Source organism: Hypomesus nipponensis, chromosome 22, assembly GCF_054491055.1.
Source record: "Hypomesus nipponensis isolate SF chromosome 22, ASM5449105v1, whole genome shotgun sequence".
Taxonomy (NCBI): Eukaryota; Metazoa; Chordata; class Actinopteri; order Osmeriformes; family Osmeridae; genus Hypomesus; species Hypomesus nipponensis.
Genome location: NC_140382.1, coordinates 12,433,189 through 12,459,286, shown reverse-complemented (window position 1 = coordinate 12,459,286; position 26,098 = coordinate 12,433,189). Strand labels below are relative to the sequence as shown.

The window sequence follows — 26,098 nt, the reverse complement described above, 5'->3', positions numbered from 1 at the left end:
CTCTCATTTCTGGGAACCCCAACAGTCCTATAACAAGATCCACTTGGGGCATGTTTAAAATGTGCAACCTTTTTCCTTTTCAGTCTTTGTGTTCTTCGTAATGAGCTCAAAGGGCCTACTCCAGCAGAGTGCCTTAGATCCTTCCACAAGGGGCCCCCTGTCATCCTTCTCCTGAGCCTGGGTCTGCTCGTGTCTGGCTGGGCAGACACATGTACAGACACACAGACAGACAGACAGACAGACAGACAGACAGACAGGCAAGCAGGGAGATAAGTACGGAGACCTGGGAAGAAACAGCTTGATGTTTTCACAGAGGGCCTAGTAAAAATCCCCCATCCTCGATCCTCATAAATGTTACAGGGGGAGAGAGGAATATAAGTCCGGTAGTGTGGATCACTACCAGGTCGGATTTCCTAGATAATGAGAGAGAAGAAAACATTTTAACGTTTTCTCTGCTGGTAAAACCCAATAAAGGCTTTGGGCTAAGAAACATTAACTTTGTAACAAGTGGTAGTCGGGAGAGCACACAAAACCAAAAATAACATAAATAATATTGTAATTTCAAATACGATTCTCAATCTAGAATGTGAAAGTTAGGTTCTCACCAGTGTTAAATCTGAAAGGAGTAACCATGTTTTGTTGATGCTGAAAAGCATCTGTATTAAACGTCCAGTAGAGCCCCAACTGAGTTATACAAAGCCTCCTGTAATGAAAAAGCCTTCAACAAGACAGGACCCTGCAGGACCGGGGTTGAAAACAAGCCCTCCCCCCCCTCCCTGTCTAATCCTCCCCTCTCCAACTCTGCTGTCATCTTAATCATGGCTCTATGAGATAGTGTCGTTCCAGTGCGTGCCACCCTCCCTCCCCTGGACCCTAGACTAAACACAAGCGCTTCTCTGCAAGTGTGTGTGTGTGAGAGAGGAACAGGAGACGATTGGTGCGTGCAGTATGTGTAAGGGAGAGAGAGAGAGAGAGAGAGAGAGACAGGAGGTAAGAAAAACAGCATTGGATGTACAGTGCCTGAGCTTGCACTGCTTTCATTAGATTTCAAGTCCGATACTGTCCGCATGGTGTGTGGCATCCTGTATTATGACCGACGCACGGTTTAAACATTCCCCTCTTTACAAAAAAAGCTGTATGGTACAACAACAAAAAAGTTTGCTTGTTTGCCTATTTTTCCTCAAAACCATCAGATAGATCTAGCAGCCATATGAAAGGTCCGTACGCATAACATTATTAACACGTTCATTAGATCATCTCGTACTGTAAAGTATCGCTGTGGTCTAAACTCTACCAAAGGGACGTTTAATAGGATTGCATAAAGACAACACACATGTAGGTCTCGTACAGTAACTAACAAAACTACTTTCCAACCGAACATTGAATGACTAACTCACAATTAAAACATACAATGCAAAATCAGATCCACAGAAGTCCACAGATACTTTTCTACACAGAAAGAAAACACAAAAACTATGACAGAAACATGTGCCAGCTGCTACAGACTTTGTTGTGTAGAAATAGATGTTCCATAACTGTTACAAATAATACAGTGTAAAAATAAATGAATAAATAATGCTAAATGTATTAACAAACCAAGTTCTCTCTCACACACCATAATAATACTTGCCAGTTGAAAGTCATGCCTATAAAATAAATATCAGTATAAATCTGTATCTTATCATCTGAAATAAAATGTGTTAAACAACATTGTTAAGATATATATTATTCAAAGAGAGTAAGTACTGAGTTACAGTAAAAAAAAAAAAGAAAAAAAAAAGAAAGAAGATTGTGTGGGACCCCTCAATCAAGAAGAAACAAGCATACATGAGACATGCTATCCAATGGAAGTTCTAGAAGGAAAATCTTCTAAAAGCTTATTGCCACATAAACGATTGGCAGAATCACTTGATTGCATGAATTTGCCACGTGTCTTATTATACAGACTTAATGTTATTAGAGGTGGCCTACTAAACTGTGGTTAGGCATGTAAGCTCTAATAGAATGCAATACATACCAATGAATAGTCAGATTTTAAGTGCTTAAAATAACTTGTAAGTACTTTCAATACTTTTCATCATTTTTCCTGAAGGTCTGTATAGTCTGTATAGATGCTTTGCTGTGTGTACTGTATGTAAGCCTGCAGTCATTTACTGTAAAGCTAGTCAGAAGCACTTCTACATTCAGATGGTTGAAGTTTAGCCTGTAGAGCAGGGGACAAGCTGTGTGACTGACATCTACCTTCTACGCTACCACATGTGCGGATGACATCATCAAAGCGGGACGCAGCGTTCAGGAGAGCACGGTGAGGACTACGGTTCCCTTGGTTCTCTTCAGAATGTCGACGGCCTCGGCGTGCGACACGCCCTCCAGACAGTGTCCATTGACGGCAATGATCTGGTCGCCCCCCTTCAGTCTGCCGTCTTCCAGGGCTGCCCCCTGGGAAGAGCATGACAGACCAGTCTGTCACCATGCTGGACAGATCCTCCAGGATCCAATCAACCACAGTCAAACAGATCACCTCCAAGATCCAATCAATCACAGTCAAACAGATCACCTCCAAGATCCAATCAATCACAGTCAAACAGATCACCTCCAAGATCCAATCAATCACAGTCAAACAGATCACCTCCAGGATCCAATCAATCACAGTCAAACAGATCACCTCCAGGATCCAATCAACCACAGTCAAACAGATCACCTCCAGGATCCAATCAATCACAGTCAAACAGATCACCTCCAAGATCCAATCAATCACAGTCGAACAGATCACCTCCAGGATCCAATCAATCACAGTCAAACAGATCACCTCCAGGATCCAATCAACCACAGTCAAACAGATCACCTCCAGGATCCAATCAATCACAGTCAAACAGATCACCTCCAGGATCCAATCAATCACAGTTAAACAGATCACTTTCAGGATCCAATCAACCACAGTCAAACAGATCACTTCCAGGATCCAATCAATCACAGTCAAACATATCACTTCCAGGATATAGTCAATCACATTTTACACATAATTTTATACATGATATAAGTCACGTCCAGTTTTCTGTCATCATCTTGTTATACAGACCACTTCCAGGATCCAGTTCAGTAAAAAGCCCAGGTTTAAACCCCAGGTACTCTTACCTTGCCAAACACTGTTTTGACATAAATGGGCAGGTCTCCATGGGGGCTGCCGAACCCCCCCACGATGCTGAAGCCTAGCCCAGACGAGCCCCTGTCCAGGGTGATGGTTTTATACACACGGGCGCTGAGAGAAAGGGGAGCAGGGGGTGTTGTTAACCACATGAGGGCTGAACACAGTTGTAGTCTAGGGTCAGGCTATGGCAGAATGGAGGAACCCCCACCAGAGGCTGTTGGAGCAGGCTGGGACTCCACTGGGCAGTCCTGATGAGGGGCCAGTCACGTCCTCACTCTGATCCAGCATGCCACACCCTCCAGACCCCGATACCACCTTCACACACACACACACACACACACACACACACACACACACACACACACACACACACACACACACACACACACACACACACACACACACTGTGATAGGGGAATGGGGCGAGGTGGTAAACAGAGTGTGCTGTGTGGGATGATACCTGAAAAGTGATGGTCCCACAGGTGTTCTTCAGCAGAGCTCCTGCATGGACGTGAGTCATCCCCTCAGTGGGAACCCCGTTAATACTGACCATCCTGTCTCCAGTCTACACACACACACACACACACACACACACACACACACAAATAAGCCACACAAAGCCAAAGTGAACACACCATAGGTGTACACTGATGAGCACAAAGTGATATTACAAATCGGGTGCCCCTCCCCCTCCTCTGCCCCCCCACCTGTAGTTTCTGCGTCCTGGCGGCCAGTCCGTTGGTCTCCATGGAAGCAATGAAGAGAGGGATGTCGCCATGGGGACTGCCTATCCCTCCTGCCACACTGATGCCCAGAGAGTCCCCAGGCCCCTGGATGGACACATGGAAAAGGTTGCAGGTCACACCCCCACCCAGGGCTCGCAACTAGGAGTCAGGTGGCTGAGTGGTTAGGGAATCGGCCTAGTAATCAGAAGATTGCCGGTTCAATTACTGCTGTGCAAAGTGACGTTGTATCCTTGGGCAAGGCACTTCACTCTACTTGCCTCTGGGGGGAATGTCCCTGTACTTACTGTATTGCCCTGGATACGAGCGTCTGCTAAATGACTAAATGTAAATGCAAACTAACTTTTTTCCTCACTGTCCCAGTAACATCCCAAAGTGCAAAATTAACTGTCCCAAATTGAACTTGACCTGTCACAAAACGTTCGTTCTTGTGTTTTTGCATTTTGACATGGGTCTAGGTTATTTGCAACACTAAGTAATCCATACAGTCGTGGGCTCAAACCAATGTCTGAATTTCAATGTGAATACATACAAAATAGAATACACAATTACAAAAATGCTTGTTTCATGGTGGGGCTTACACAATGATTGGTGTGGATGTAGTAAATAAGTGTATATATGTTTTGAAAAAGTTTTGTGACATAAAAAAGTTTAGGAAAAAAAGTTTAGATGAAAAAAATACAATTAGGTTTGCATCATTGATGAGTACTAAATGAGGACTCTACTAAACTCTATTGTACTCTGTTCTGGGCTTCTCTGTTGCAAGTTGGATCTATATATATATATATATATATATATATATATATATATATATATATATATATATATATATATATATATATATATATATATATATATATATATATATCAGTCTTTTACAGTGAGAACTCAGGGGGAACAGATTCCCCTTGAGGCCTGAGGAAAGTGGTCCCCCCTGTGTATTACAGTCTGGCCATTTATGAAGCAATGTAGTGAGGTCAGACTTATATACAGGGTAGGAACCACAGCAATGATCACTGTAAATACATCACCTGCTTCACTGTATTGTTTTAATACACCACTGCTGTACATTATAACTGGATTGTGTTTTCCCCAAAAGTAGCTGTCTGTCTGTCTATAGCACCTGCTGCCACTACCCTGTACTACAGCCATAATCTGACAAATGTGTGAATTCCTTCAGAAGCTGCTGTCCCACCTTGTGGATGACCACTGTCCTGGGCTGACGACCTTCAAACCCTGAGAAAGGGAGCACAATCAGCATCAAGACAGTATCTGTTGTCATAAATCACATTTCTACATTTGAAGAAAACAATACCAACGGAATATTCCTGTGAATATTTGCGGCATCGAGTGGTGTTGTCTGAGTCTCTTGCAGGGGTGCGTACCTCTGCTCTCTGTCTCCCTCTGGCGGGGGAGGCTGTCACCAGCACTGGATGGAGTCAGAGTGGAAATGTCCGAGTCACCACTCTGGACAACAAGCACCCGGAAGGAAACATACACGATCATTCCAAGTACAAAACCCTCTCACTGAATTAGAATTCCAAAAGTGTACTGGTACATTGGCAGGATTCACTGTTGAAATGGTCACACACCGCAGATACATGGCTGCCCAGAGAGTAGTGCAGTCCTGGTTTGAAGCGAGCCACCTCTAGTTGGACGACCGCCCGGCAGTTCTGAGTGGACCCAGACACAATAAGGGGAGAGGTCAGAAGTCTCACAAGAGGCAAAGGTCAAAACAGGCTCTCACAGATAGTGACGTTTTTACGTGTGACATAGTCAATAAGGAACCACGTAACCCATGGGATCTGGTGTGTGTTTGTGTAAGTGTGTGTGTGTGTGTAGGTGTGTGTGTGTGTGTCAGACCTGCAGCAGCACCCCCACGTATTCCTGCTCCGCTGCTTTCACGTCCTCCCCGTTGATTGACAGGATTTGGTCGCCCAGCAACAGCCTGCCGTCCATGTCGGCCGGCCCTCCGCGGACGATCTCCGAGACGAAGATGCCCGTGTCATTACTGTGGGACACGTGGAGCGGTCACTGAAGAGATCACCTTCACATGGCGCTCCAAACTAAACCTGCGTTGCTAAGCTGTGGTCTGACAAACGTGTTCCTATTTCAAGGATCATAATGTGTCGCAGAAGCTGTGCTAACTCCAGCCCCATCTCCAGCCCGAGCCCCAGCCTCCTCTCACCTCTTGCCCACGGTGGCGAGGCCCAGGCCCTGTCCCGGTCGGGGTTGGAGCTCCAGGGAGAAGACGTCCCACAGGTCCTCCTGGTGGGAGGCCTCCTGGTGCCTGAACACGACGAGGCGCAGGCGCTGGGGGGTCAGCCGCAGCACCGCGATGGCCTCCTCGTGGGAGGCCTGCCGCAGGTCCATGCCGTTCACCTGGGGGGGAAGTAGTTCTGAGTAGTTCTGAACAGATACAGTTTGGCCTGATACTGTGTGATGTTATGAACCAGTGTAGGATCTGCTGCCAAAAATATAGAATTAACTGGGTATGAGTTTGTTTTTGAGTGTGTGCGCATGTGTGTGTGTGTTGGACTATACCTCTAGGATCTGGTCTCCAGCCCACAGTCTCCCATCCCTCTGAGCTGCCCCCCCAGCATTCACTTCATGGATAATTACTGCCCCCTGGTGGACAAAACAGTGAAGCACTGTCTGAAACAATATTCACCTGTCAAATATTTTTAGCAAAGAGTCAAAGACTTTTTATCATGTAAGCACACACACACACACACACACACACACACTTACCAGCAGTGTGTCATAGCCACCTACGATGCTGAGGCCAAGTCCAATATTCCCCTTACAGATCTCTATGGTGGTCTCACACCCTGGTATGATTGGACAGCTCAGGAGGTCAGGGGTTGCTGAGTCAGCCACCGGCCAATCAGATTGCCCAGCAGAACATTTTCTCACTAATGAAGCCGTGGAGGAGAGGGGGATGGGATGGTTGATGGAAGAGGAGGAGAAGAGGGGGAGGGGGTGATTGGAGGAAGAGGAGAGGGGGTGATTGGAGGAGAGGGGGAGGAGGTTGTTGGAGGAAGAGGAGGAGAGGGGGAGGGGCTGATTGGAGGAGGAGGAGAGGGGGAGGGGCTGATTGGAGGAGGAGGAGAGGGGGAGGGGATTGTTGGAGGAAGAGGAGGAGAGGGGGTTATGATGACAGGAACTGATTGAGAGCTTGACTGTGCTCTTTGACTTCCGTAGTAAACTAGAGACCTAGAGGAAAAAGGCAGAGAAAAAAAAGACAGAAAAAGAAAGAGAGAGAATGATTCACTATGCATATGTGTGTGTGTGTGAGCTTGTGTGAGGAGTGTGTGAATGCTTCCCACCTTATCCAACGTCAGTCCCGCCACAGGCTCGTTGTCCACAGCCAGGATCCTGTCACCTGGTCTTATCCTGCCGTCCTATCAAGTGACAGGATGGCCTCAGACTTGGATTTCAACACACACACAAACACATTTGTGATAGACAGGAAATGAGTGATTATGAGAGACAGACTAACAGAGAGAGAAAGAAAGAAAAAGAGAAAGTACCGTATTCCTTTGATTAATGCTGCGTTTCTTCGATTAAACGCTGCAGCGTTTAATCAAAGAGCGGATAAACTGTGTTTATTTGAGGGCGGTGTTTAATCGAAGAAATACGGTAACTGTGACCAGGAGAGAGAGAAAAAGAGAAATAAAGGAGAAAGAGAGTGACTCTGAGCAAGATCTAGAAAGAGGGAGAAAGAGAGAGACTGTGGGCCTGCAGTACCATGCTTGCTGTGCTCTGAGGTATCAGAGATCTGACGATGGCTCCTGCCTTGGTCTCCTGCTCCCTCAGAAGAAGCCCCAGACCCACATGATCCTTTCCCCAAGAGTGAGGGACATACATTAGAACTCAACCACAGACACAATACAATCTCAGCTAAACATGTGTGCTAGCCTGTGTGTGTGAGCCAGTGTGTGTGTGTGTGTGTCTGAGTGAGGGAGCGAGTGTGTGTGTGTGAGTACCTGAGCCAAAACAACATCATGTACGTCTCTGAACAAGCCGACACTGACTGAGTTAGGAGACACATCTGTCTATGGGAGAGAGAAAAACAATTACAAAACATAACATTGATTTTTCTGGCCTGCACATTTCAGTAACCTTAATGTATGTGTGTGTGTGTGTGTGCGCGTAGTGTCTGTGTTTGTGCGTGGGTGCGTACCTTGGTCTCGGAGGTGAGCAGGTCCACATAGTCTCCCCTGGGTCCCACTGCCATCTGGTTTAAGGCGGCAGGATTCCTGATCAATCAGCCGCGAGACACAAACACATTGTTTACCATTCTATCCACATCCTTTTAACTGCAGCAGTCATGTAGAGAACAAGAGTTCAGTAGATCCAGTAGCTGGATGATTGGTACCAGTGTGGGCGTACCTGATGAAGATGATCTTGACTTTAGATGGAGCACTGTTGATGATGGAGGAAGCGTTCTGGTAGCTTCGTCCATACAGGATCTGACCGTTAATCTATACCAGATAGGAATAAGAATTGCTGTACTGTCTCTTAACCGTGAACGAACAAAGAAGTGCAGAAAGTTTGTTGTGTTATCCCCAGACCATCCTTCACCCTCCACCTTCTTTTTTTCCTTCCTCCGCCTGTCCCCTCCCCACCTCTTTCCTTCCTCATCCCCTCCTCAACTTCCCATCTCCAAGCCCCCCTCCCCCCCCCCCCCTCCTCACCTCTAGGATCTCGTCGCCCACCCGTAGACGCCCATCGGCGCCCGCCGGCCCCTGGGGGTCCAGCCCGGCCACGTAGACGCTCATGCGGGCGCGGGAGCTGTCCCGGTTCCCTGTCAGGTGCAGCCCCAGGCCCCGGGCCTCGCTCCGGGCCTCGCCCTGGGCCTCGCCCCGCCCTCTCTCCAGCTCCATCATGTGAAGCTCCCCTGGCAGGCTGCCATACCTCTGCATTATCTTCTCTGAAGGGGGCGGGGTGCAAAGGGTTAGGGTGCGCACGCGCGTGTGTGTGAGTGAGAGAGTGTGTCTGTTTATAACTCGTCTGGATGGAAGTGGAATGGGATTTAGTCGGTTGGCCATCTCTGGACTGTGGTTGTGTTGCTCTTGGACTAAAGCGTCTGCTGAGTGACTGAATGATGTGTGACGGTCAGCAGGTGTGTGTGGTGGCGGTGTTGCTCATGCGTGTGTGACGGGCCGTGGTCAACATCACACAACGTGACAACCTACTCCAACTGTAGCCAAACTCATCCTCTGTGTCATCCTCTGTGTTGTCCCCTGCGATTGGTGGAGCAGCTGCTGTGGGGCTTTTCTTAGCTGTCCTATTGGCTGTTGGCTGGGGTATCAGGGGAGGAACAGTCTTTTATTATTGAACAGGCAGTTAGATGCCTCAGGGGTCCTCCAGGCATGGACTGAACACACCCTAAAGCTAGCTCAGTGTGCGAGCAGAGAAGGAATCGAAGATGTAGGGAAGGCTATAAACTGGATAATAAAAACTAAGCAATTTAACACACCCTCACAGAGACCATCACACACACACACAGGCGTGCAAGTGTGTACGAACCTTAAAGGGGGTGGGAGTGAAGGGGTTGGTGGGGGAGAGACTAAGGAACAGGCCACAGTGAGTCTCTGGTTCCTAGTCCAGGTGGTGGGAAGGAGACACAGGACACTCAGGAACACACACGGGAGCAAACAGAAAAACAATGTCTTCTAGAGGGAAACAATATTCCACCATCTAGATTCTCACACATCGACACAATACGCACAATACACTATTGAAAACCTATAAGATATGCGGAATATTGTTTGGAAAGTGGTGATGTTTGGAGACGTTACTGGGTGAGGTGTCTGTCTATGGTAGTATAGATCTAGCATGACTTAAAACATGACCAACATGCAGCAGAGAGGGTGAGAATGACAAAGGAGCAGCCTACCTTGTTGTTGTGAGAGCTGGTGTGAGTAGCTAGTCTCTGGTGGTTAGAGAGCACAGGAGACTGTCGGCAGAGAGAGGGGTGCACAGCTCGTAAGAAGTGTGTGCGAGTGTGTGTCTCTCTCTTTTTCAGCCATGAGTCAGAGCGCGGGTGCATCCGAGTATACACATGCGTCAGAGTGTGTATGTGTAGAGTGTGTGTGTGTGTGTCTACTAGACAGAGGGACTGACCTGAGGTTTGTGGTGGGCAGTCTGCACCAGGAAGACCACAGAGTCTCCAGCTCTGCGGATGGCCTCCACTGCCTGCTCATGACTGGCCTCTCTCAGGTCCACGTCACCGACCTGAGGGGGTTACACACACACAAACACACAACAATTCACCCCAAAAAAGCAAGCTCAAATATTCTTCACGCATGCAGATACACATACACACTCTCTGCCTCCACTCCTCCCCCCTTTACCTCCAGTATCCTGTCTCCAGTCTTGAGGGTGTGGTTGAGCCCGGCGGGGCTGTCAGGGGTGATGTGTTTGATGAAGATGCCCCTCATCATCTCCCCGCTGCTCAGTCTGCTGCCGATCCCCTTACCCCCCATGATACCAATGCCCAGACACTGGCCTGGCACCCCGCGCCTCAGCTGCACCCTGGAGCGGAAAACAAACGCACCCATTATCTGTCAAAAGGTCACCCGGTTTGACTGATGAACACAAACAAACAAAACACAGCAGAGTACTTTCAAGATTATGGATGTACTAGACTAGACTATACAATCTACCCGTCTATCATCACCGAAAAAAATATCTTGACGGATGATTTAGTCATCCACCTGAATGGGTTTGTAATGACGCGGACATGATTCATGTGAGCCCGGCTCCCTGACCTTCGAGGCTCGCTCCAGGACAGGATGGTGGGGCACTGCGCCTCCTCCTCCTTCCCCTCCTCCTCTCCTCTTCCTCCCTCTCTCCCTTCGAGCGCCTTGCCCTTGACCTGCGCTCCCCCCTTGTCCTGGCTCTTCACCTCCGTGCTCTCTCCATCTCCTCTCCTCTGCTCCTGGGGCGGAGGCTTGGGGACGCGGTCCCTGTGGCGGGAGGATGGCGAAAGAGGGCGAATCGTTAGGACTTCAAAGTGCAGCAGTTGCTGGATATCAGCGTGCAACCCCCCAAAAATATGACTCTGTCGTATCACTGGTGAGCGATGCTATAGTGCTGTGACGTAATGTCATAAAAGCTTTCACGCATCCAATCACGGAATTTAGAAGAAAAATCCAAGTATATTTCCCCCATTATGGAAGGGTGTGAAAGATGTGACTGGGTCAGCTTCAATGGACTGCTCCCCCTCTCTTAGTAAGGGGCTGAGTTAAGCTGACAGAGGGACAAAGGCACATTTCTAATCCGGTAGAAGGAGGATGTGGCCCAAACTTCTGTGTTTCTGAGAAGAAAAAAGTCCCAGCAATAAAAAAATAAATAAACACTACACATTTGTGCTGGGGATGTCACACTGTGATGGCTGGTGTGTGTGTGTGTGTGTTTCTCATGAATACGTTTAGTCCACCATGAAGTGGAGGTAATAAGTCTATAGTGACTGATGGTGGTACAGTATATATACCCAGCAGGAAGCTAGAGGGGGATGGGCCAAGAGGAGGTGTAACAAATGGTTTAGGAGGAAAAGGAAGAAAAAAAGAGAGAGGGAGAGAAAGAGAGTAGGAGAGAGAGTATTCATTTTCACTGACAGTCAGCACTGAAATCGACGGATGGCTAAAAATAGCCCAGCACAGAGGCTTCAGGGTGAGAAGCAGAATAAGGGTTTAAGGAACAGCCATAGGGTACTACAGGAAGTGCTTGTTGCATCCGAAAGACGTCCAACAACAACCTCTTCTGGGTGTAAAGGTCCAGGCTCAGATACAGTTTGAATATGTTTGAATACCACCCCTCTCTACCTTGTGTTGGAGGCTGGAGTTGAGGATATTGATGGTGCTGGTCCTGGTCTTGGTGTTGATCCAGGGTGTGGTCCTGGTGCTAGTCCTGATCCAGGGTGTGGTCCTGGGCGCGGTCTTGGAGCTAGTCCTGATCCAGGATGTGGTCCTGGGCGTGGTCTTGGTGCTAGTCCTGATCCAGGGTGTGGTGTTGGGGCCCAGGCTGGTTCAGGAGAGGGTGTGGGGGGGATGGGTGAGTGTGATGGCCCGTCCACTGTGATGGCTGCCAGGGGGGCCTGAGCCAGACGGGCTCGGTGCTCCTCAACCTGAGAAGCTGGGACATACGTCACACTGGAGAGGGAAAGAGAGAGAGAGAGGGAGGGGGAGGGAGGGAAAGAGGTCGAGCAGGAGAGAGTTAGGATAGCGGGAAAGGAAGGAAAGAGTAAGTGATTCAGTGAGTGAATAAAAGAGAGAGAGAAATGGAGGAAAAACAAGCGAGACAAGGATTAAGGGACATGAAAATGGAGTGAGAGGAATATGAGGAAGAGAGAGAGAGTGGTTGTAATGTGGTACAGCATGGCCTCACGGAGATCAGGGAGGGCAGGTTTGAGTTCCTTCTGACAACCACTTAACGTGCAGAATGGACTTGTCTTTCTGTTATGCTGCCAACACAATGCCTCAGCCCATCTCTGAGTTATTCTATCCACTGACTGTGTGTGCCGTGGGTGTGTGTGTGCCGTGTGTGTGTGTGTGTGTGTGAGAGAGAGGTGAAGAGGCGTGTGAGAGAGCTTAAAAACACTATTATTCAGAACCACACCCGAGGTGTAAATCCCAGGTATAAATCTCTCATGCATGTTTTCTATCAAGATAACAATTCCCCTCCCCAAGGTTGTATAAAGATGGAAGATCTAGTGTGCCAGTGTGTGTCCATCAAAGTCAATAACAGACATGACTCGTTAACAGACATGACTCGTTGACAGACATGACTCGTTGACAGACATGACTCGTTGACAGACATGACTCGTTGACAGACATGAATCGTTGACAGACATGAATCGTTGACAGACATGAATCGTTAACAGACATGACTCGTAACAGACATGACTCGTTAACACACATTAAAATAACAATGAAAAGGATGAATTCCAGTGAGGTCAAACAATGTGGACAGAGCCATGCACGGCACAGCGGTGATCGGCACGATGCCACGGGGGTCATGCAGACGGTGACACCGCTGGTGCAGGTCAGTTGGGAGTCGGTGTCTATGTGACCACATAAAAACCGTACTCACTCATCAAAGTAACCCTCATCACCAACTGCTGGTGGAGAAGATCTAAAAGGTAAATAAGCGCCTGGTTCATTAGAAACAGTCTGGTCCAGCTGAATACCATCCAGGAAAAACAAGAGCGCTTCGACGTTTGTCCCTCAGACCGAAACTTTGGTCGTTCCACACCGCACCTTCTGCAGGGTTCTTTGGAGGTCAAGTTCCATTTCCTACGACTAACCTTTGTCAGACAAGGATTACTCTACTGGAACCAAGTGGTTCGACAAGGAGTTCTTTTTTTTATGTGACAGAAAGATACAATTTTCAAGTGGACAGAAACATAAGGGTTGGATAGAGACCTGTCAGCCTGGAGTTGGTGTGTGATGGTGTGTTTGATTTGCTGATGCGTGCGTGCCCTCCTCACCTCATGTCGGGCCCCATGACAGAGTGCTGCCGGAGCATGGCCCTGGCCTTGGCGTTGGTGAGGCAGGTGGTGGGTTCCCCGTTGAGGGCCAGGATGCTGTCCCCCACCCCCAGCCTGCCGTCCTGGCTGATGGAGCCGCCGTGGACCACGCTGCGCACCAGGATGGCCGAGCCGTCCTTTATAGCGCTCACGGTCATCCCTGCCAGCGCACACACACATATACACATGCATGTGTCCACACACACATTATATACACACACAGTTCACGCACACACACACACACACATTAAGGGTACAGGTGACTAGAGGGTTAAGCAGGTAGAGTTGGGCAAATGCCAGCAGTACTTCCACACCAACAGGCTGCAAAGGGCCCCTCACTCTCAGGTTAATCAGGGCACAAGGAGGATTACAGCTGCGCGCACACACACACACACACACACACACACACCTATCTGGGGATCTTTATGTACGACAGGAAACAGGTGTGTGAATACTAAGAACTCAGACATACTAAGGCAGACCTGGGTCAAGTAAAAATAAGCGTAATCATTTGCTTGGAATATGGAAAGCACCTAAAGTATCTGATGGTCCACTGTTTGACTCAGGTCTGCATTCCACCAAACGCCACGACACAGCACCACAACACTATGGTCGTACAGAATTTGATGTTGGTAAAAGAAATGACTTTCAAAGGGGCTTTAGAATTATTTTGGTCAAATGGAGGCTTTATTGCGGTTTCTTGTTACATTCAAATTACAATACAATCATAGTGCATGGAATACAATGGGTTTTCCGGCTGCAGACGCTCTTAAGAGACACTTGACAGAAGCTACAGAGAGAAATGTTGTTTGGACAAATGCAGGTACAGCACAACCATGACTTTACTGTGGGCACATGAAGGACAAGAACCATGATGGAATAGCAAACAAATAATCTAATTCCATTAACAAGATCTCTGCTTACAATACCCATATCAAACTCATTTTGAAGACAGCCAAGAATTTGACCTACAGAGTGATAGTCTTATACACACCTACTGTACACCGTTTATAGAGAGACTACAGTACAGAAAAGACTGGGGGGATTCTCTCAAGGCAAATGTCCCTCATCATCAATCTTTAAAATCCATCAATTTCCTACATATTTTCTTAAAATCATTTTTTTTTTCTTATTAAAACATTATGAAGGTTATTTTTCAAAACGCTTCAACTTTGAAGTACTAACCTTTTTAACAAGCAGCTTTAGAACAGACAAAAATAATACTAGAAAACAACCACAATTCCTTAACCATTCATACGTGGATGAATGTGGATGCTCAAGAATGGACATTCTGACTGAGCGTTCATAAATAAAGTACTGCAGTACTATTTCAAATACAACCTGTTTGTTTGCCAACTACAGTACAAAACCAGAACAGAACAGAATTCTACCGGCCTGCTAAAAATATGACACCTAAAATAATGTAATACTGTAGCAGTGCTAGAGTAGCTATTAGCAACCAGCACAGTTTGCTTCCATGGCAATTTCTTTCCACATACGTCATTTCACTGCATTGTGCCCTTGAAATAATGTGCAACATTTTCCAGCTTAACTCCACTCAATTTCAGTTTGAAAGTATCTAATTTCAACTAATTTTACATTCCACAGCTCATTGTTCTCCTCAGAGCAACTTTACAAACGGTACATTCGACGTAGGAAGGTCAAACAAACACATACAGTACCAATCTCAAAATACAGGCTTCCAATCGCACGTGCTAACAATACCACAACTATTTCTGTTTCATTTACATTGAACAAGTATGAAACATAACGCCACCACAGACATTGCATAGTATGCATCATGAAAAGTACAGGCCAACTCATGCTTGGTTGTTATTCCTCTCTCTCTCCCTCTTTCTCACAGTCTCTCTTCCTCTTTCCCTCCCTGTTTCTCCTGCCCCCCCACTCTCTTTTTCCCTTCTCTCCCTGGACACACACTCAAAAATCATCTGTGACCTCCAAACCATCCATCATCGCCGTGACAATGATGTACACACACAGCGACACCAACATCATGAAAAACACTGTTAACATACCAAGGCTACGGTTGCCCCGGACAACCGTTATTGTCCTCTCAAAACTGCTTCTGGGAAGGGGCGGGGCCTGCGTCTTATCGGCCACCTCCATGTTGCCGTGGCTCTGCACAGGCTTCTCTTCCTGACAGGAGAGGACACACAAACGGATACATGAATGTTTCAGGAGTCACAAACAAACGAATGAATGGAGCGCAAATAGGAAATAAAACATCAAGATGGTCAATGTCTCACAGGACGAGCTCTTTGGCGATGTGTTTTATATGCGCAGCACTACATGACAAATCCTGAATGACACGGGCTGGGTTAACAAACATTAGCAGCCCGTGAGACGTCAACTTGAAACTTGAAGAATCAAATGCTTTGCAGATGTCATTCAGTAGACATGGAAGAAAGGTTTTTTTTTTTTGAGCACCGCCAGATTTGGAGATAGAGGTCTCCTTAGAAGCTAGGAGATGGAACCCGACCAGAGAATATAAGGATCTCGAGTGGTTCCAGGGGGCATTGAGGAGCACCGTGGAGGGCCTTGAAAGAGCTCCTCTTTGAAAATGTTCACACAGGAAGTACTTCAGAAGTATAGCAGCCTTCACAAGAAACTGCCTCTGCTGACTTCACAGCTGCGGAATTCAAACAACTCCCATGGTGGGACACGATAGGTGTGATAGAATGTGTGCGTGCCCCTTTGTGTGTGTGTGTGTGTGTGTGTCTGTGTGTATGCGCGCTTCGGGAAACCATGCATGAACGTGTGTGTGTGTGTGTGTATGCCTGCCCTATCCTCCACCTACATATCAACTTAAAACCACTGAGTAATCCGCAGCCGCGGCAATTACAATCAAGTGACGGCAGGGGAGTGAAAGGCTGAACATGGAGCTGTTTGAGCGGTTAGCGGAGCACAGGACTGACGCACAATGGAGGAGCCGGTCATTGACACGGGGCACTTTCTCCCTGCCTGACTCAGTGATACCGATACAGCAGGGAGCTAAGCTCTCGGGACACCTGAAACAAGGCAGCAAAGATCAAGCCGATCAAGACACCTCCAACGCTCACTCAGAGATCATTCGTACACAAACCCCAGTAACCCTGCGAGGGGTGCCATGACATCATCTAAAAGAGCTTTGCAGGCTAGAAAACACAGACCTTGTCTTTTCAAGTGCTTATTGGGAAACAGAGCACGGTCTTCAGTGTTATGAAGAGCCGCCGTCCTATTAAAGCATATTTCGGTGTCAGAGCAGAACCCACTTAGAAGCTGTCAGAGGGGATAAAATAACGAAACGGTGAGGTGAATTGTTATGGTTTCGTGCACCGCCTGCAATCCCCTCCCCCGACAAATGAACCGGCTTTAAATCCATCAGAAGAAATGTCAAAGATTAAGATGAGTTTAAGAAAAGGAACCAGGCCAGGGCAAAGCGCATACACGGCTGGGGCCGTGAGGGAGTGTGTGAGGATGTGAGGGGGGGGACGACATCTGAGACCGTACCTTTAGCTCGTAGCACTGCTGCCTGTTCCTCTCAGACGTGCAGGTGTTAGCGTGCGGCTGTGCGGCTAGCTGGGCCGAGGGCGGCCGGTCATCCTCGTCCCTCGCCGGGGGGGTCTCTCTCTCCGGGATGGGCTCCAGGCCGCACGCGTCCAGCTGAGGGGCCGGGGGCAAAGTTGAACGGGGGGTCAGAGAGTTACGTGAAAAACAGAAACCCAAATGCAGGGGTGAGTTTTGGTACGCGCTAGCGGCGATGCTAACGCACTCAAAAGTGGGTGAAGGTGAATAGGACACCTTCTCCTTCTCTGTCTCTATCCTTCTGTCCCTGGTAGTGCGGTCTAGCATTGTGTTCCTTCATGGAGAGCATTAAATATTCAGACGGCTTGTAACCGGACGCTGGGCTCCTCGTTACCAAGCCACAGTGCACAACACAAGAGCAGAGAGGGAACCACCAGGGCGGCTGGACAGAAACTCCACTCATCCTCTGTGACATGATGTTGGAGTGGTGTTAGACAATGACCACTACAACAATGGGGGGATTAACATTAACAGAGGGCTGGTGGGGTTCCTCCATGATGCTTCCTTCAGCGGTTTTCTTGTGACACACGACAATATCAACAAGAACTTAAGTGTTCCGCTCTGAAATTTTTGAAAAGAACTAGGCAAAAAGGTTCCCAGTTTAATAAGTCCCATAAATAATGTGATTTCCTGATTTAACACATCAGTGAGATGCAGAAGGCTTTACTGGGGACATTACCGGCAGTGGCTTGGCGACGCCGATGCGCACGGTGCCGTAGGGGGTGGACTTTAGGACCTGGACGGCGTGGTCCAGACTGGCGCTCTCCAGGTCCGTGTCGTTGACGAACATGAGGCGGTCGCCGGGCAGCAAGCTGCCTTCCATATCCGCTAAGCCCCCAGGAACCAGTGACCGGATCACCAGAACCGTCTTATCAGAGTCCTCCGGGTCCTGGGGGAGAGACAAGGATGAACAGATGGAGGAGGGAATGGAAGAAGGAATATAGAAGGGAAAGCAGAGGATGGCCAGATGGATGGAGAGAGGGATTGAGGGAGGGAGGAATAAATGCATGGAGAAGGACATTTTATATAGTGCACTGAAGTGTGGGGTGGTTGTTCCACTGGGCCCATTAACTGAGGAAGTATCTCAAGGCTTTTCATCACAGAATTCCACCGTCCAGCCCAAATCTACATCTAGTCTAAAATCTACCGCTTTGACCTATCCTCTTTGCATTTCAAACAACTGGAAATTCTAGAGATGCAGTGCTAACCAGTTATTCAGAAGCCATCTGGAAGCTATGCCACATAAGATTACACATAATCCTCTCCGATCTTCCAGGTTCATAAGAGGTAAGGCGCTGGGGTTCTGATGATCCATGTGATCTCACCTGGTAGTCCAGGATGCTGAAGCCCAGGCCTGCCTCTCCTTTCTGCAGCTGCACCACTTGTGCGTCTCTCTCCCACATGGCCAGGGGGGGCGAGACCGGGGGCAAACTACGCTTCCCACAATCCTGAGCAACACCAGGAAGAATACAGCAGCCGTGGTCCAACTGGGCAGGCGGAGAAGGAAGAAGGACAGGCCGGGTAGATCAGTGTAAAACAAACACACTCACTCTTTACTTAATCGTTTGTCTTCTCTATAACCTAACCCTCCCTCCCTCTCCTGCCTTCATCCCTTCCTCCCTCCCTCCATCTCATCCCTCTACCTTGTCGTTGAACTCAGCCAGCAGCTCTTTGAGGCTGAGGTGGAAGTCCTCCTCGTCGTCGCTGTTGATGGGCGGGGGGGGCACGAGGCGACAGCACACCATACACACACACACCGGCAGCTCCCTCAGGACGCTCACCACCTCCTTGTGGGTCTCCCCGACCAGAGGGATCCCGTTCACCTGGGGGGACAGAGACAGACCGGGGGACAGAGACAGACCGGGGGGACAGAGACAGACCGGGGGGACAGAGACAGACAGGGGGGACAGAGACAGACCGGGGGGACAGAGACAGACCGGGGGACAGAGACAGACAGGGGGGACAGAGACAGACAGGGGGGACAGAGACAGACCGGGGGACAGAGACAGACAGGGGGGACAGAGACAGACAGGGGGGACAGAGACAGACAGGGGGGACAGAGACAGACCGGGGGGACAGAGACAGACCGGGGGACAGAGACAGACAGGGGGGACAGAGACAGACAGGGGGGACAGAGACAGACAGGGGGGACAGAGACAGACAGGGGGGACAGAGACAGACCGGGGGGACAGAGACAGACAGGGGGGACAGAGACAGACCGGGGGGACAGAGACAGACCGGGGGGACAGAGACAGACCGGGGGGACAGAGACAGACCGGGGGGACAGAGACAGACCGGGGGACAGAGACAGACCGGGGGGACAGAGACAGACCGGGGGGACAGAGACAGACCGGGGGACAGAGACACACCAAAGGGTCAGCAGCTGCTTTTCATTTTGAATCGATGATCCAAAATACCACATACCTTTCGATCAAAGAATATGCTAAGTGCACACATGAATGTCATTGTGTAACAATCCTGTAAGGATTACAGAATGCAATCCATGAATTTCTGATAATTAAGTCATGTAAATCCCCCTAAACATCTACACGAGTGACGTATGGATGGATGACCTCCAGGATCTTGTCCCCGGCATAGATCTTGCCTCCCTGGCCCACAGGGCCCTCAGGCAGGACAGAGCAGAGGTAGTGGTGGCCTGCCCTGGCCTCCAGGCTGATGCCCAGGCCACTGGTCTCACTGAATCTCTCCAGCTGGCACACCTGGGGGGGGGGGGGCAGTTAACAGTTGAGAAACCTCAAATGGTGCAGTCTGCTGTCTACATGGTGATTCTGTGCACACTTCATTAAAAATGTGAGCGACTGAGAGGATCTAACAGCGAGAAAGAGGGAAAGTTTCCTTTCAGACGGGTTACAAGTGAGGAAACACACCACGACTTGGTATCTGGGTCCGAGAGCGCGCTGCCACCTCCTCCTCAGATCCTCCTCCTCTGCCTGGGTGAGCTTCACTGCTGAGAAACATGCCAGCACACAATCAGCCTGGTGTCTTCACACACACACACACACACACACACACACACACACACACACACACACACACACACACACACACACACACACACACACACACACACACACACCCATCTTTCCCCACACTGGCTCCTCAAAAGCTGCACATCTCAGCCTTGAAGCGATCAGAGCCAATTAACCCAAGTCTCTAATCAAGTCCAAGCAGCTATAAATACCCTGCGCTGAGAAAGAGAGAGAGAGGAAGATCATTCGAAATCAGCAGAGTTGAATAAACACACTTTGCTGGAGTAAGCGCTGAGTGGGAGCCTGCTGGAAATCCCGCCTAATGATGTCACGGCGGGGCGAGTGTTGGGGCTCACCATCTCTGGACTCCTGGGGGTGCTCTGGGACGCAGGCATAGGCGGCTCTCTTGGCGATCTCGAGCAAGGAGAGAACGGTTCCTGTCATCCGAGAGGACACACGTGCATGCACGCACGCACGCACGCACACACGCACACACGCACACACACACACACACACACCATTAGGAGCTTGAAGGAATTTCCATCAAATCAACACAGTGTGTGATACTAAGTGTCAGATGTGTGAGGATGATCACAAAACACTGAAGACCCCCCACACCCTTCCTCCCTATCCAGACCCTCCACACACACCATGCCCCATGGACCAGTCTGGTCCCCGTACCTGTCTCTTGGATCTGGTTGAGCCTCCGGAGGGGGGGCTCCCGGCAGCTGTGGGCGTGGCGGAGGGCCGGGCGGGGCGGCGGGGGTGGGGAGAGCAGGTCCTCCAGGCGGAGGGGCGTCCGGGCCAGATGCAGGCGCACCTTGGGGCCGGTCTTCCTCAACACCTCCAGGGCCTTCTGCTCACTGCAGCCCTGCAGGCTCACTCCGTCCACCTGGAGGGAGGGAGGGAGGGAGGGAGGGAGGGAGGGAGGGAGGGAGGGAGGGAGGGAGGGAGGGAGGGAGGGAGGGAGGGAGGGAGGGAGGGAGGGAGGGAGGGAGGGAGGGAGGGAGGGAGGGAGGGAGGGAGGGAGGGAGGGAGGGAGGGAGGGAGGGAGGGAGGGAGGGAGGGAGGGAGGGAGGGAGGGAGGGAGGGAGGGAGGGAGGGAGGGAGGGAGGGAGGATGAGTGTGGCTTTGATATAACCCAGTAACAAGAGTCCAATATAAAAAACCTTATGCATTTGAAATAAAATTCTAAAACAGTCTGTAAGATGATGGCAATATTGCCCCCCCCCCCCACTCTTCCTGTCATGGAGAACATCACTCACAGCTAAGATCCTGTCTCCGATGTGGATGCGTCCATCCTGGTCCACAGTGCTGCCCTTCACTATGCTCTTCACTACCACCCCGCCTGGGGTCACTGGAATGGAAACACACACACACACACACACACACATCTTCAACTAACAGTAACCTCAAAATGAAACAACAAACAAAAAACACCAACTAATTTAGAAACCAGGGTCAACCCTGATTTGAATTGACGTGAAATGCTTTCCCTTCCACTCGTAACTAAATATTCTTTGTGCTTTCTAAACTAACTTAGCTAATTGTCAGACAGAATCCTTATCTCCAGTACATGTTAAGTGTTAAATGTTGCACCCTACCTGAGTTGAGGTACCCTTGGCAAGCAGTGATGGTGATTCCCAGTCCCAGGCTGTTCTTGGTAAACTGGACATCAAACTCATAATCCTCCTCTATTTCACCCACCTGCAACAAGAGGACCACATACAGTAAAACATGACCTTATTTACACAAGTACTGCTAGTGCTACCTACAAACTACTACAGCCACGTTACACACGCTCTACTCCTCACACACACACACACACACCTCTGAGTCCGTCTCCTGCTGCAGGCTGAGGTTAGGCGTGGAGTGGTCGGTGCCCGTGACCATGTTCCTGGCGATGAGCAGCTTGACCCGGGTGCCGGCGTTGCGCAGCACCTGCGCCACCTGCTCGGTGCCCATGCCCTCCAGGTCCTCGTCCCCGATGCGGAGCAGCTGGTCGCCGCTGCGCAGCCGCTTGTCCTGCAGACGAGGGGTGGTTCTGTGTGTTGGTTTCGGGACGTGGAGTTGCACTACAGCGGAGGGAGGTGTGGTGCTTCTTTGACGGGTAGGGACACAGTGAGGGTGGACGTGGGCGTGCGTAGCCGTACCTGGCCGGCGGCTCCTGAAGGGAGGATGGTCTTCACCATGACCCCCGTGCTCCTCCCTCCCACGATGCCAAAGCCCAGACCCTGCCCCTCGTTCTCCAGCGCGATCATCTCCACGTGCCGCCTCTGAAATAGGGGGGAGGGGTTTGACAAGGATTGTGAAGGGAGGGGGGAGAGGATTGGGAGGTAGGGGAAATAGCGGTTTTAACAAGATGAGCGGCGGGGTAAGGGTCAAAGGTTCCTCATAATGAGGGCCTCACCTCATTAGCAATAGCTGACAGGTTTCTCCCCATCGATAAGGTACGGGATATTCGCGGCGGGGTGCAGAACTGGAAAAATAAAACCAATTGAATACATGAAAAGAATAAAAATAATCATACAGAGGTCACTGCAACTTGTTAAAACTGTTAAAGGTTTCGCCAATGCTGAATCCTTCTGGGTGAATAATCACCTCAGACACGGAGTGTGTGAGCTCCGCTTGGTCTCTGGCGTGTTGGGACTCCAGGTACGTGTTGGTCACCGAGGAGAAACTGCCGCTGACGCCGCCGCGCTGGAGGGACCTGCTGGTGCAGGTGAGGTTGGGGCTGTGGTTCTGCTGGGCCCAAGTGTAGGAGTCACTGTGACTCAGAGTTCGCAGGTTCAGAGCCATGCCCTGGCACAGGCCGCTGTTCAGGGACGCCGACTTGGTGATCCGGTTGACCTGCGTAAGGAGGGAGGGTAGGAGGGAGGGAGGGATGGGGGAGTAGAGAACCAGGATGGGAAGAGAAGAGGAGGGCAGATAAGAGGAAGGAGAAGAGAGAATATGGCAGGGAGGAAAAAGGGATGGGGGTCAAGAGGACAAAATTACACACACACACACACACACACACACACACACACACACACACACCAGGGGCATAACCAGAATATTCTTTCTGGGTGGGCCTAGAAAAATATGGATAGGCATCTTTTCAGTTTTTTTTTAACTTATTTACTTTGCGATGTGCACCCGGTGCATAATTTTTCAGAGATATTTTCGTTTTTGGGTAGGCCTTAGAACAACCCAGGCCAACCCGTGGCTATGCCTCTGACACACACACACCTGTGTTCCCAGAGGCAGCTGGGTCTGCTGCATGGTGAAGATGTGGTGGAAGAGAGGGCTCTGCAGCACGGTCTTCAGCAGGGCCAGCTTGTCCCACGTGGGGGCCTCCCCTCTCTCCTTCAGCTTGGCCTGCAGCCGCTCCACCGCCTGCAGGGCTCGCTGCATGTCTGGGAGGGAAACAGCACAACAAGGCTGGTGACGAGACAACAACACACCCCCCGCTGTGGGGGAGAAGGTCGAGTCCTAAAGCTTGGTGCCTTTCCATGAGCGCTAACTGACAGCGACCCAGGTTAGAAACTAGAATTCTGAAACTAGAAATGTGAATTTGAGTGTTAATGATTGAGTACTAATGTTAGACTAGGCTGTATTGTTTGGTAATGCAGCTTAAGTCCTAGGACAACCCTGTCCAAACACATATAGTCTCTAGGCATTATTTTTACAAATTGCTTTATGGTATTGGAGCGCCACGTTGATTCTTAATCCGAGACAAGCCTATGGTTAAAGCCTTACCCAGGGTTTCCATCATTGATCCGTCCTGTTCTTCTCTTCCTCAGGGAAATATTCAGCGATCCTGTCTCCCATGCCTGTCAGTGGCTCGCATTGATGTCTGAGACCTGCAATGTTGGGGGATCCACCTTCATTGATCTGAGTCCTCTTCCTGTGTATAAGCTGCTATATGCTCTCCATTGAGGTCTGGAAAATCATGTTCAGCAGAGCGCTTCTGCCTAATCTATTCATCTATGTACCCCTTTCAATTTATGTAATAGGCTACAGCACCGTACAATATGTCTAGTTGCACTCCATTACCATATAAGTTAACTGAAGACAGTAACAGACTGGCTAGTTTTGAGGTGTCTCCAGAGTCAAGTAAGGCTCTTAGCGAAGGATTTAGACTTCATCTCCAAATGGCTTTAAGGGGAACGGTGATTAAGGTTGACATACGGTCTCACCACCATTTTGAGATGGGTATCCAAAATACATGAGGACAAGTTGGTGTGTTGAATTGCCGGTCATTGTATGCAGTAAACAAGCACAACAAATTATGATAATTGACGCTGGCATATGACAACTAAAGATTCCGGCTATAGCCTAACACTTCCAGTTTGAATCACAGCAAGCTGTTGTTTGCAATATTTGTCACGACGTTGACAAAGTAGGCTACATTAAGTTATACAGCATCCTACAAGTGGCAGTAGTATTTTCCAAGTAAGACGGGATCGAATGATAGCCTACTTTTGAATCAATTCAGAGTAGACCTACTCGAAAATTCTAATATCCACGATTTAGATTTACTCGGTTGAAAATAAAAACTAATTGATATTTGATAGAAAAATTAACGACTCCACTGAAGGTTTCCAACACCGATGCCACCGTTATTTTACCTCCATTGCAGCGTCGGTAGTGGGGCTACATTAAATCAACAGGTCCAACAGGCGAACTCATTGTCACCGGCAAGTCTCACCGTTCTTTCCGTATGGTTTCCATAAAATAATGGCGGACTATCGTTATATGTACAATCAGTTAAGGTTTACAAGCGGGTAAAAATCGAATGTAACAGTTTTTCAATAGATAGTAGCCTGGCCCAGCTGTACAGATATCGTCGCCCGAAAACGGCGCACTTCATTTGTGGTCTATCTGATCTGGAGTCGCGCGTGTAGACACACACCTGTTCGTTAATTAATTCCAAATAGCCTTAGCCAACGACAGCCAAAGCTAGGAATCCACAGTTGTCTGGCCAGAAGCACAATAACATAGATTTTAAATTCGTTTTAGAAGAAGATAATTTGAGTGGGATTTGGGATCATTGTGATCTTGACACTACTATTGTGAACGTATTGACTGAATATCTTTGACCATTAATGGCATTGTCTACCGCAGTAAAACAGGAAACAGACCTCAAAGTGAATAATAACGTCAAAGCCTAATGCTAATTAGGATGCTCCCTTTATTTGTTTATTTATTTGATAGGGTATAGCTTTTCTTGACAGCAGATGGAGCCCGTGTCCACATGTCAGGCGTCTGATCCAGATCCATGTTTTCTCCCGGACCACCTCTCTCCCTCTGCAGACCCAAATGGGGACCACAGCCCGCCTGCGTCGCCCTGCTCAGCACTCAGCTCAACCGAGCATCCACCTCTAAATTGGTTTGTCATTTCCAACCCTTCTCTACTCTCCTGCGAACAGGTCACGGTTCTTTGGTGTTTGGACGTCTGAAGTCATAGCGGAGAGAGACAGAGAGACAGAGACAGACAGAGAGAGAAAGAGAGAGAGAGAGAGAGAGAGAGAGAGAGAGAGAGAGAGAGAGAGAGAGAGAGAGAGAGAGAGAGAGAGAGAGAAAGAGAGAGAGAGAGAGAGTCTTCCTTCGGTACAGGACTCGGAGCATTAGGACGGACGCAGTAGGCTCCCTCTTTTGCCGTGGTTTGAGCAGTGATCGGGATACTAAACACGGAGCCTTCGACTAACCGTGAGCGGCGAGCCTATCCGTTCACGCGGTGACGGCCGAAAATATTCACTTGCATTTTTGAAGTGACGATTAAGCCGTGACGAATTAAGCGCATCACCGACTTGGAATCAAATTGGTTGATCACCATTCTTTCAGTTAATATTTTTTCTTGCTGAAATTAACTGCCACGTACCATCACTTATTATAAGGTTATTATAAGGACTCTTCCTTGTGGATCTGCAGACGAAACGTTCACCGTAGAAAAAAGCCTTGAGGTAGGCTATGTGGTGAGTTGGCTACATTACATTTCTTATTAATGATATATTAGATTTAAGACTATCAGTAACTGATATAGCCAACCAATGGCCTGCATCAGCGAGTGCAGTCTCCGATTCCCATTGAGGCTCGCCAAAAGCTTTCA

At 49.0% G+C, this 26,098-nt stretch overlaps 1 protein-coding gene across 1 annotated transcript; it reads right to left on the bottom strand.

Moving 5' to 3' along the window:
• Nucleotides 1-1,377: 1,377 nt before the first annotated feature.
• Nucleotides 1,378-24,858, bottom strand: LOC146236669 (multiple PDZ domain protein). The gene is made up of 43 exons (XM_084687403.1): nt 23,746-24,858; nt 23,236-23,402; nt 22,606-22,854; nt 22,415-22,483; nt 22,158-22,280; nt 21,835-22,029; nt 21,609-21,711; nt 21,270-21,361; nt 20,686-20,896; nt 20,361-20,441; nt 19,903-19,982; nt 19,588-19,734; nt 18,658-18,837; nt 18,340-18,501; nt 17,694-17,903; nt 16,940-17,092; nt 15,466-15,586; nt 13,391-13,589; nt 11,727-12,053; nt 10,671-10,868; nt 10,254-10,434; nt 10,024-10,134; nt 9,797-9,856; nt 9,427-9,498; nt 9,093-9,198; nt 8,592-8,827; nt 8,287-8,378; nt 8,078-8,153; nt 7,881-7,949; nt 7,642-7,734; nt 7,221-7,295; nt 6,643-7,107; nt 6,436-6,519; nt 6,080-6,273; nt 5,755-5,902; nt 5,484-5,564; nt 5,277-5,358; nt 5,087-5,118; nt 3,856-3,978; nt 3,609-3,713; nt 3,357-3,463; nt 3,136-3,259; nt 1,378-2,439 (listed from the first exon to the last, which is right to left on the bottom strand). Exons 1-43 carry the CDS (start codon nt 23,759-23,761, stop codon nt 2,293-2,295), a joined length of 5,946 nt encoding a protein of 1,981 aa, XP_084543529.1. The 5' UTR covers nt 23,762-24,858; the 3' UTR covers nt 1,378-2,292.
• Nucleotides 24,859-26,098: the final 1,240 nt, after the last annotated feature.

Bases quoted from the DNA above. Each gene is read 5' to 3' on its own strand.
- LOC146236669 (XM_084687403.1), bottom strand. The intron at 21,712-21,834 runs GTGTGTGTGTGT...CTCTTGTTGCAG, and splicing joins AGCAGGAGACGGACTCAGAG to GTGGGTGAAATAGAGGAGGA. The intron at 13,590-15,465 runs GTATGTTAACAG...GTGCGCTGGCAG, and splicing joins CCGGGGCAACCGTAGCCTTG to GGATGACCGTGAGCGCTATA.